The 12,381-nt window shown below is 37.3% G+C and overlaps 1 protein-coding gene across 5 annotated transcripts in view; it reads left to right on the top strand.

Annotated features, from left to right (window-relative positions):
• Nucleotides 1-12,381, top strand: part of TRAPPC9 (trafficking protein particle complex 9) — a 444,786-nt gene that overhangs the window by 25,917 nt on the left and 406,488 nt on the right. For all 5 annotated transcript variants that reach the window (XM_015618282.1, XM_015618287.2, XM_015618284.2 and 2 more), the window contains 2 exons: nucleotides 302-518; nucleotides 2,613-2,756. In XM_015618282.1, the coding sequence (XP_015473768.1) occupies nucleotides 302-518; nucleotides 2,613-2,756 (361 nt within the window). The remainder of the gene's footprint in view (nucleotides 1-301; nucleotides 519-2,612; nucleotides 2,757-12,381) is intronic.

The raw sequence follows: 12,381 nt of genomic DNA, 5'->3' as shown, positions 1-12,381 counted from the left end.
TCTTCCATACAATGTGGAGCTGTTTAGCTGTTACTGACTGTTTTGACTATTTACTTGTTAGTACCACTGACAAATAAAGTTGAAGCTGCAGAACTTCATCTTTGCAGCTTTTGTTAACAGTTGAACCAAGCTTAAGTTTTCTTGGCTGCAGAAGCTGTCATGCCTGGCTGAGTGCAAATCCCTGGCCTTCTGCAGCGCCAATGTCTGCCACCGTGTTTTTCCTCCTGTTAGTGTTTTAAAACTCAGCACTTTAAATATTTGATAAAAACCAGTCCTTTTATATTTTCCCTTCAAACTGCAGCTCTCAGAAGAGGAGAAGATCCAGCGTTACAGCATCCTGTCGGAGCTGTACGAGCGCATCGGTTTCCACCGAAAATCGGCGTTTTTCAAGCGCATCGCGGCCATGCAGTGCGCGGCCCCCAGCATCCCCGAGCCTGGCTGGAGGGCCTGCTACAAGCTGCTGCTGGAGACTCTGCCTGGCTACAGCCTCTCCCTGGACCCTCAAGACTTCAGCAAAGGTCAGTGTGGATTACCACAGTTAGGCACTTAGCTGCTTTTCCATAATAATTTCCTTGAGAGATTTCATACTGGACCTAAATGATTTGCTAATCTGAAACTAATTGCAGCAGATAAAGCAGTTGTTTAACACTGTACCTTCACTTTTTCTTAGTGTTGTTCCAATAATTTCAAATTCCTGCAAACCACTGCTGGATGTGTTGCTGTGGTTCCCTGTTTGCTGGAAGTAATTATGTGTTATTTATGAACACTTAGTTTTTTATGTTTTTCAAAAATGTCTTTGTTTTGATAATATGCTTCTCAGTACATAAAAACGTCATATATTCTGGATTATTTTTTCAATTAAAGTGCCTTCAGCTGTTCCATGAGAAATTGTATTTGTTTTGGTTTTGTAGCTGTTTGATCTTATAAAGAAAGATTAAAAATCCTTTTACATTTTTTTGTATATAGACATGCATAGATACCTATAATATAATAAATAGGGTCAAATATGTCACATATTCCTACAAATGAGATCAGAGACAGTTAAAATGCTGCTTGGCAGTTGCTTTTGAGTAAACCTTTCCAAAAACTTGCATTGTGTTATACAGCAGCAGTTTTGGGGACTGTTCCTTAAATGTTGTAGCTGCAGGAGAGGAGCAGGAAGTGATGGGCTGGGCTGAGCTGTATTTGTGGATGGTTAGTGTTGGGATTTTTTAAAACTGTTGTGATTTGGCAGTCAAATTATATGTGAGAGGAGGTAGCAAATGCCACATGGACTGGGTGGAAAGATGCTAAGAATCTAGGAAGAGAGAATGTGCTGGGAAAAATGTGCTGTGGCCTGGGGTGGGACTGCATTGGGAGAAGAAGTTGTAGAAGTTCTGCAAGAAATTATAATTAGAAAAGCAAAGAAAGGACACGATTGGTGTTTATCTTTCATTTTTACCTTACCTTCATGTTACACTGAAGTGTGTTATTTCATTTTTTATCCCCTAAATGGCTCTTTTAGAGACATATGGAAAGATCACTGCAAACTCTAAGATAGAAATGACATTTCACACATGAAAAATAATGAGACTCTCAAAATATAAACTCTCAAGGTTTGGTTGCAGTAAATATTCCTAAAACAGTTTGCCAAATGCTGATGGGTGATATTAGAAGGAAGGCTGTTGAAGTTTATGAAGTATTGCACATCTTGAAATATCTGTTATTTAAAAATTATTGCTGTTGCTTACTACTAAAAGCAGGTTACACTTCATGGAGAGTGCTGCATATTATGGCTCTGAAAGGAAGGTTATGCTATGATGATCTATTTATTCTTTCCACAGTTACTCCGCAAATATGAAGTAATTCATAATCTGAAACTTAAAGACTGGAAATCAGGATGTGTGCCTTGTGTTCTAAAGTTTTATTTTATTAATTTTATATTGCTTGGTCTTTAAAGAGAGTTAAGAATTTCTAGGTTGGTGGTTTTTGTTTCTTTTTTACAAGAGTATGGGGTCAGGGCGTAGGGGAATGGCTTCAAACTGAAAGGGTATTAGGAGGAAATTCTTCACTGTGAGTGGTGAGGACCCTGCACAGGTTGCCCTGGGAAGCTGTGGCTGCCCCATCCCTGGAAGTGTCCAAAGCCAGGATGGATGGGGCTTGGAACAACCTGTTCAGTGGGAAGGTGACCCTGCCTATGGCAGGAAGTTGGAAATAGATGATCTTTAAGGTCCTTTGCAATCCAAATCATTCTGTGATTTTGTGATTTCAGTTTCTGTATGAAATCTCATATGCATTGTCCAGGGAATTAAAAAAAAAACAAAAAAACTTTAAAGGTTTTGTATATAATTTGTTTTTTGGGAAGTGTTAACTTCATCTTCAGAATTTTAATTATACATTTATTAGTTGATAGACAAGTACATAAAACAAAACTTGATTTCATGTTTAGACATTCAAGCAAATACAGCAATCCTAATTTTGTGTTGAGTACAAGATTTGGGTTTTGTAACAACCACTGGGTGATTGACAGAAGTGCCATAAAATCACTGCTTAGCATATGAAGAAAACCAAAATCAATGTGTTTGTGATGACTTCCATCTTTAAAATACATTAAATACCTGCATTTTTCCCAGGAACTCACAGGGGATGGGCTGCAGTGCAGATGCGTTTGCTCCATGAACTCGTCTATGCTTCCAGGAGGATGGGCAATCCCGCCCTGTGTGTCAGACATCTCTCCTTCCTGCTCCAAACCATGCTGGATTTCCTTTCTGACCAAGGTAGAACTTTTTAAAGAAGCAGATTTTTGCACTTCTGACCCACAGTCAAATAATCTGACTCTGTTTTGAAATACAATTAATTAGGGAAGGAATGGAGGACATGGAAGTTGGGGAATTCTGCGTATGCCTGTGTGGGTTGTTGATGGTAGTCAGTCAACAGAGAGTTGAAATTAGATGATCTTTAAGATCCTTTCCAACCCAAACTGTTCTGTGTTTCTAACTCTTAGAATGTGATGGACTCAAGTTAAATAGTGTTTAAGTGGCCTTAAGTTCCTCTACATTTCTGCAGTTTCTGTCTTATTTTTTTTTTTTTAAATTCAGCAATAAATGTTAACAGGATTTAATTTGTCAAAGGTTGAGAATGCAATGAATGTGTCTGTGGATGATTTTCAGAAATGGGAATAATGTGTTTGGATGATGTGTGGGAATGATGTGTCCTTCTGTAGGGCAGCTGTGTTCTGTAACATTTACAGAGTCACCTGGAAAAGCCAAAAGTGACAACTATTATTTTATATTATGTTTCTTAGGAAAAATATTCCATACTGACTTGTTTATCACCCAGCTTAATGAGACTAATGATCTTAATGAGTGCTGAGAGATATTTTTAAAATTGGTTTTGCTTCTCAGTAAGCTAGGTAAAGAATGCATTTTTTTCTAGTTACTCCTTTGTTTACAATAAAGAGGATGGAAATGAAAAAGTTTAGGTTGTTTTTATTTGTTTTTGTTTTCCTTTTTTTTTCTCCTTCAATTATGGCCAAAAGTCTCCCCTTAGAGACTCCTGCAGCAAAGAACTTTGTTGGCAAACTTCAGGTATTTGCCTGCTTTATTGCCTCTGTTTAGTGGCTCAAATCAGTGCTGCAGGAAGGAGAGGAGCTGACAAACTGCAATAAATTTGCTTTCTGCCTGTAGATCTCATTTTCTGTCAGAAGGTCCTTGGATTTTCCAGGACTTACAGTGGAAGTTGTGCTGAAGACAAGGTTTTAAACTCTTCAACTCTGTGTTTCCACATGTGATACTGTTAATCCTTAATCCTAAAAAGGTTGAACTCTTAAAGACAAGAAACTTCTATGTTCTTTGCCTTCAGACTTCGTATGTCTGAGTAAAGCTTCCAGTTTCATAAGGCCTAGGGTAAGTGTGATGTTTTGTGCCTTTGAAAAAAATCAAACTAAATATTCTCCCATGTATTTGAAAAACAGTGAATATTTTTCCTTCTCTCCTGAATGCATCCAAAATAGAACTTGCTGTTGAGTTTGATGTCTTTTATTGATAAGCTCTTGCTCAGACACGGTGACTGCTGTTCCAAAGGAGCCAAAGTGTGGATGACAGTGCCAGAAATGTATTTCTAGCATGTAATTATTTTTGGTAACTCTTCTGAGATTGATACTGTGTGCCCATAGAATCATTATGGCTGTAAAAGGCCTCAAGACCATCAAGCCCAAGCTGATGTTGTGCAAGAACAACATCATTTATCACAGAAAGTTACTTTAAATTTATAGTTCTTCTAAAAATATTGGAATATTAGGAAAAAATAAACCAACAAACCTCCTTCAATCTTGAATTGTAGTAAAGAACAAAAGCAAGACAGTTGAAGGAAGAGGATTAGGTTATTTTACTTACTGTAAACTGTTCCCTTATAAACTGGTAAAAAGGTGTCATTAATATTCTACTCTGATGTCACATGACTGAAATGTCCAGGTTTTCTTAATCCTGTTATAAATGTTAATCCTTAACATTTTGTTAATGTTAAGTTGAAGTAATTGTTTTGAAGAATTGTTTTGTAGAATTGAAATAATTGTTTCATTAGAAAATAGAAATAATGTAGTGGTATTGGAGTACAAGAATGCTCAGATTTTACTGTTTTTCTATGGTGCATAGAAAATCACCAGTTACTAAGGGTGGAGGAAAGCTCCTTTGAAAAGTCAGTTTTCACTTGAATGTGTTCTTTCCTAAATAAACTTCATATTTTTAAAGCTTATTACTCATTACCTGCTAAATCCTATTCTTGTATTTAAAGTTTGGGTAGTTTGCAGATAATTTTTAAAATTAGAATAAATAGAAGTGAAAACTCTCAAGCTGAGAGGAAGTTACCAGTTAAACATTTGGCTCTGGAACTTGACCTTCTAACCCTTTTTCTCTCAGGATTAGCTGCCTCTAGACACAGAAAAGGAACATTTTCTAGTTTTTAAACCTAATTCTATTCATTTACACATTCAGTCAAAGCTGGGATACCAGGACTTCAGGAAGAGGAAAAAAAAAAATTATTCTCCAAGTAGAGATTCAGCTAATGAGATTTATTTGTTCCATTGAAATCTAGATTCATTAATTAGAAACTCATGCTTCTGTTAACGGAACACAAATGCATAGTTAAAACTGGTGTGTGTTTAAAACAAAATTTAATGTTTCAATAGAAGGATGCATTTTAAAATACAGCTTGTCTATGTTTACTTGAATTTACTTGCATCTCCAACCATGCAGCCTGGCAAATCTAAATAAAGAGTATCATCACGTAAATGGGAGATGTCAGTCACTACTTTAACAACATGGAAGCTAAAGTTTGATTTAAAATATAGCTGTTTAGTTATAAATATGTAAAATGCAGTCTTCTGCTAAGCAAAAAGAGGTACTAAATTCTGTGTAAAACCTCTAATCTCAAGCTATTATGTTTTAATGGTAACAAGCCCTTAAGAATCACTTTCTTTAAATAAGAATTAAAATGTGCAGTTGCAAAGTTGCTTGGAATTGCACCTATCTTTTGCATAATGCTTTTTGAAACAAAATGGTGTGTACAGCTCAGTTAATTTGAATTGAGTAATGTCAGATATTTGGAAAAAACCACCATTATTTTGCTGTGGCTCTTCACTGACAATATTCATACTCCTTAAAAGGGCTGTGACTTGCATTGAGAGCAAATAATTCTGAGTTGGCTCATGTGTTAGGGCCTCTCTAAACACAGAACTATTTGGAGACAGCTACTAAGGAAATGTCACTGTCCAGTCAGCAGGCAGTCGTGTGGTGAACGAGTACAAAGTTGGGAATGTTTCTCCATTGCCTCTTGGAAGATTTGAGGTTTGACTGTGAAAGCTTTGAACTGCTTTCTTTTAGAAAATGGGCCACCCTGTTTGGAGATCATTGAAAGACCTGGTAGTTGATAGGTTGGGGAACGGAGCAGTAAACTTTGGGTACGTCAGGCAAACTTGACCTGGATACTGAGGAGCAGCCAATGGATTTTAGGGGAGCAGAGATGAAGTTCACCAGTGAACCAGTGATGTGCTGCTGCTGTGAGGTGGATGTGAGGTTGCCACTCACAAAACCCTCTCTAAGCAAGTGCCCAACCTGACAAAAACCTGTCAGGTGCACAAAGTGCTGGAGTCTTTGCTCTCCTTGCTGTCCTGGCTGCTCCTACGAGGCTGCTCCACCCTGCTGGTGCTGCTGTCCTGGCTCTGCTCCCTGTCTGGGCAGCTCTGGGAGGAACCCCAGGGAAAGCCCTGTGGCACCCAGGGAAATCTCCCCATGGCACTCTGTGAACCAGTTCTGGAGCCATGGTGGGGGGAACCCATCTCCTGTGCTTCTCATCATCATTCTTGGCATTCTCCTGCTTCCTATTTTCTCCTTCTTTCCTCTTCCATGAAAATCTGAAGTTGAGTTCTTGCTTTGGATCCCAGCATTTAACATTGTTTGTGTTTTAATCTTCTTTCTGGGTACATTCAGAACCTAATTCCTTCCTGCATTTGTGGATCAAGGCAAAACTTGTCTCTCTTCAGCCTGAGCAGATCAGAACCATCCCTCAGCCCGGAACTATCCCAGAGCTCATGTTCTTTCAGACATTCAGCAGGATTTCAGGATTCCTGCTGTTTGCTTCTGGTGGCAGGGATCTTGATGTGCTGAGGTGACCTTTTCTCACCCACTGTGCATGGCATGGGATGAAACTATGAGTATTCAATTCCTTCTTTTTTTTTTTTTTTTTTTTTGTGGGCTAATTCCTTAAAGATCCTCAAGGTTTGTCTGTTTTGTTGTCTTCTGGTGAGGCGACAGCCTTCACATCTGAGCTCTCAATTGTTCTGTCATGTACTTAATGAACTGAACTACTGACTCTATGATGATTCTGCATTAAACATACAGAAGTACTTTGTCATCTGTTGACCAGGGCTTTGTATGTGTTTATTCTTGAGCTGACAGTAGGTGATGGAGAGAACTTCCCAGAATATCCTGGTGTACCTTTCTGTCCTTCCTCTGTGTGCTTGTTTCTTAAATCATTGGATACTACTGAAAGATGTTTATTCCCAGCCTATACTGAGATCATTGTAATTAATGAAGAGTTTCTGCCAAAATTTCTGCTGAATGCTACTTCAGTTTCCCTCATGCTGTAGGTGAGTTGGGATGGACTTGTCAGTGGTGACTGGCCAGGCCACACTGATGCCTTGAAAGCTTGGGCTTCTTGGTAACTGAGGGACTTCACGCCATAAATCTGAGAGCATTTTCAGAACCCTTTTCTTTCAAGCCTGCTGTGCTCAGGTGGCGGGTGAGATGTCAGCTGGCAGGGTTTTGCCTTTTGCAAAGAAGCGATGAGCTTGATCTAAGAAAGAAACCCTGAACCTTGTTTAATTTCAGAAATTATGGTTAAGCCTGGACTGAGCATAATTTGATGATGTCAGACGTGGTGTCTTACAACTCTTAAAATATGTCTTTCGAACTTGCAGTTTGAAAGAGGAAATTATGCAGTATTTTAGACGTTTTTATTTATAGAACAGATTGCATATGCATTCCCTGGGTGTCATTTAAATTTCAAATTGCTATGTAGAAGTATGGAAAATAAGGAAGAATATTAAGCTGGGCTCCTGAAAATTGTCATCTAGACCATAAATAAATGTGGAAGTGACTTCAAGCCTTTGTAGCCCTCCTGCCAAGCAGCAGTAAGGATCAGACCCAGTTTCTGAGGATCTTTACTGGAAATTGTAACATTGTCCTGAATTTCCATCCAAACCTGGGTAAATGAATGAAGCTGCACAGGCACTTGGTGGTTATACCTCCCCACAGAGATTGGGCTTAAATGGATTTCATTGGAGCAATGGATATGAATAAACTGTGAGCCTATAGATATCTTTTGGGCATGGAATGATTTAAAATGGCATCTTTTCTTGAGGGGCTGCTGGAGCAGCTTGTGACTCTGTTCACCTCACTGCCTCCTGTTCCTCTTGTTCAAGCCTTGCTGTGACTTTCTGATTTCCCCATGTTTTCAGAGCTGTAGCCAGAGTTGCTGAGAGCTTCAGCTCATTTCAGTTTGAGCTGGTTGCTCACCATTTGTCCCCTCTGTTTCCCATTTCTTGTGCCATTTCTCATAATGCTGCTCTTCTTTCTTTTTTTTTTTTTTTCCTCCTGTTTTTCATATTTAGATTAGAGGAAACAAGACTATAAATATTACAAATAAAGACATAAGCCCAGAAAAGATTTTGAAGTGTAACTTGCTCAACTCATGAAAAATAATAACTTCACACAGAAGTAGGAAGCCTGCCAGAACTGAAAGATAATTGAGGTATGGAAAGAGACACTCAGGGAAGATTGAGCTGGATCAGAAAATTTGGATCAAGGTTTTCTGTTTAGGAAAGATGATTCCAAGGCTGGTCCTTCTCTACAGATAATAAATCTGTGAAATTATTTTGAAATGTAATTAGAGGTGGTTTATGGTAGGGAGTGATCTGAACTGTAAAATGAACAGTAATAAATTTCAGGTACCAGATAAGTTTCAAAGGCATTAAAACAATTTTAATTTTAAACAGCTGAACTACAGTTGCAGTTAATTTCTTAAAGTGTTTTTATCCTCACTTTAAAATTACAAATGGCAAGTGTATTGCTGTATTTTTGTAAGAGTTCAAGAGGGATGGAAGTGCTTCCAGCTGATATGTCTATGTCATAAGTCTTCCTAGTGACCCTGGACACACTAGAGATTCTTTTACAAGATTCTTCACTCCCCTTACACATCTATGGCTGTCTCAGTACTGACTAAGTGTCCCTGGTTGTGGGTGCTTCTCTTGAAGTGGGGTAAACCAAATTCCATGCTTTGATCCCCTCTTGAGTTCAATAAATTTGGCCTCAGTACTGGGTGCATTATAAGAAGCACTAGTAAATAACAGTAGGATGTGTGGATAATTGTGATTTAATAGGAAGAGGTTGGAACATCTTTGAAGCATGATTTATTTGCAAGGAATGATGGAGCATTTAAATGAGTGTGATGTAGTTGATACAGTATTCCTGAATTGAAAAAAAAAAACCCCAAAAAACGTCTATTGATACATTTGTTCATTAATGACTAGAAGAGATAGAAACAGTAAGTGAATGAGTTTGGGGTGTTGAGGAAAGAGATTCCCAGTCACGTGCTTAGCAATAACTGAATCATCCCTGTATTATCAACATCCCATTATCAACATTATCTTCAGCACAAATCCCAAAACACAGCCCCAGCCCAGCTACTGTGAGGAGAATTAACTCTACCCGAGCCCAAAGCAGCACTTGTCAAAACAGATGTAAGCTATTAGGAAACTGGCAATAGTGACAATATCAGTTTGTTGCCAAGCTAAGGTTATTTGGAAGAATTTCTAGAGTAGACTTGATTGTGATAATGTTACTTGAGAGTGGAGAATAAGAGACCCTGTGTTGGAATCCTGCTCTTTGAGAACCTGCTGATGCTGTCACAGGTAATCCCCCAAAGCTGTGTAATGAAGGCACCAACTGCTTTGCTCTGTAGCTCCTCTTTTGTGCTGCAATGCTTAAAATACTTCAAATTGCATTTAAATTAGGGCAGCAATTCTCCTAGATCATCTGTAGTGTGTAAATTCATTTTTAGAAAGGTAGGTATTACTGATTGTAAGGGCTAAAAAGAATGATGCTTTAATCAGACTGAACAGAGAATTTAATGCAAATTAAAACTTGATGTAAACTCCAGAGTTTGAGTGAGGTTTACTTAACTGACACTGATGAACAGATTTTAATACACTGTACTGTATTTTAGCTGACAAAGTACCTGCAAGTTGGTATTGCCCAACCAATGAATCTTTCAAAGGAGAACTACTTTGGTTGGTCTTATAATATTCAAATTAACTGATTTCAGGATGAAGATGGAAATCTAAAGTAAAATTACCAGGGAATATTTATAGCAGCCTTAGCCATTACTTTGAAATATTTCACAGCTTCACCTTAGTGCCATATCTTGCTGGTGTGCTTTTATATAAAAAAAGTGTATGTGTGTGTGTGTATATATATAAAAAAATGTAATTAAATAGACTTGTCACCTTGTGTGTTTGATGTAGAGCAGTGACACAATGTGGTGTAAGAAAGAATATATTAAAAAAGCCTGAATGGAAATGCTTTCTAATGGGTTGGAATAAAAGACTTGGGGAGATTGTATATGAAGTAGGAGGAGACTCCTTAGAAGCCACTAAAGTCTTATTTATCATGGTGCTGTGACTCCTGCTGATTTTCATCTACTTCTGTGTTTTCATCAGTTCTGTGCTATTAAACTTGAGCACTATTGTGTTCCTGCTGCACTTCTTCCTGCTTTTTTTAACCCCCCACTTTAGAATGTCTGTCTGGAATTTGTGTTTTGTAGAGACAAGCCAACTTATTAAATAACTTTGCTCAAACTGCTTTATTAGGAGAGAGAGAGAGTAATTTATTTTCCTGAATTACATGTTTTCTAGACTTTGATTTTTTTTTAAAAGTGAAATAAATAAATGAAATTGAGTAAACTAGCAACAGGAATAAAAGATTTAAATTCATTTGCATAGCACTAAATATGAAACACAACCATTTTTTAAGTCATATATTATATGACAAAAATAATGTACTGTGAATCAAATATTTAGCAGTACAGACTAGCCTGAAAGTCTCACATGTGATTTAGCTTTGCTTAGACTTGTGTGTCAGTGAGGTACAGACAAAAACTCCACCCAATGACATAGCCAAATTCTTAGGCTGTGGTCAGCAGATCAATTGTTATGGTAAAAAAGTGCTTTTTTATGACAAAAATTTTCCATCATTTTTTTTAAGGTCACTCATGAACAAAATGAAGTCTTTGAGCTTGAGCCCAAAATTGCCATCTTTATCTTGCCTCTGATCTTGAAGAAGTGTGATTTCCCTCAATTAATTGAGGGAAGAAATACAGGTGTGCAAATGGAGGCACACGGCAAAGCTTTCATTCCAGAAAAAAAAAAAAATTCCTTTGGGGAAGATCTACTTTAATTGGCAAGATGAAGACATGAAAAATTTGTGTTGTATTATTAAATGCTAATTTTTTTGTACCAAAGGAAGCTATTTTAGGAGGTGATATATTATAAAATTCAAATATATTTTATGTGACATTTAACAGACTCAATACTGCTCTCTCACCCTAAATTCAAATTAAAGCACTGGAGTCAAGGCTGCTGTTGAAATTGACACTTCATATGGAAAAAGAAATATCCATGTTTAAAAATGGATCATCTATGCACCTTAGTGAACTCCCCATATGATGTCCATTGAGTGTGATTGGATGTGCTAAGAAAAGATGAGTAGGATAGGAGTGATACTGAAGAGATGATTTTACAGAGGGATGGGAAAACTCAACTGTACATTAGGAGAGAGAGCTGACATGTTTTCATTTTAAGTTTTCAGACAGTTTCCCAGCTATTTCAACAATTATGCCATGCTTTTCTGAAGCAAGTTTAGATCACTAGTGGAGGCACTAAATTTTGAATCCTGATAAACCTTTCTGGCCAAATTCCCATGATGTTGCTTAAGAGTTTATTGGGGAAAATGTTCTGCAGAAATCAATGTATTGTTCTTTCTATCCTCTGTCTCTGCTTCTTTCACACAAAATCCAGAATCAGATTTGTTTAATAGTTGTGCCATTATATCTGTGAATATTTACAAAACCTACTTTGCTCAGAAGCAGCTTTACAGCAGTCCTTAACTTCATTTATCATTATAGAAGTTATCTATGCCTAATTTACTCCACTTTTTGTAAAAGTAGGAGTCCTGGTATTCCTTAACATGAAAAAAATTAGTATTGATTTCAGTGGTTTATATTCTGATTTAGTGTGTACAAAATACATTTTTTAGTATTGAAAGTATGCAGGCATGTGAAGTTCTGAGATATGGTGGAGAACCAGACACTGAAATTTTAATGGTGTCTTTATGAACTCTGTCTTCAGCTATGTCAATTTTTAAAATGAGGTTTTATTTAGAAATATTTTTGTACAAACTGACTGGGACAAGATGTGTACACATTTTATACAACTGTTAAAAACCTTGTAATGGAAGACTGTGATAGGTTTACTCAGTCTCTTCCCATTCTTTCTATTTGTAGCAGTCTTTTTAGAAGTGGAAAACATTTTGCTTCTAAAAGATAGCTATTTTTGTGTCTAAAATATTACTGTCTACCCCCTTCCTGCAAAGTTAGTAGTAATTTGAGAACTTATTTTTCAAAGGTGAGCTATTGCACAGCAAATACCTGAATCCTTTGTGTGGATAGAGTTGGTCTCTGATATAGTTCATGAAAGTGGGTCTAACTCTCTGGTAGCATAGATTAATTATTTACTTCTAGTTTTTGCTCTTTTCTATGTCAAACAGAGAATTTTATTAATCTCTGGTATGT

Source organism: Parus major, chromosome 2 (assembly GCF_001522545.3).
Source record: "Parus major isolate Abel chromosome 2, Parus_major1.1, whole genome shotgun sequence".
Lineage (NCBI taxonomy): Eukaryota > Metazoa > Chordata > Aves > Passeriformes > Paridae > Parus > Parus major.
The sequence above is the reverse complement of the archived record's forward strand: the minus strand, read 5'-3'. Positions and strand labels throughout refer to the sequence as shown.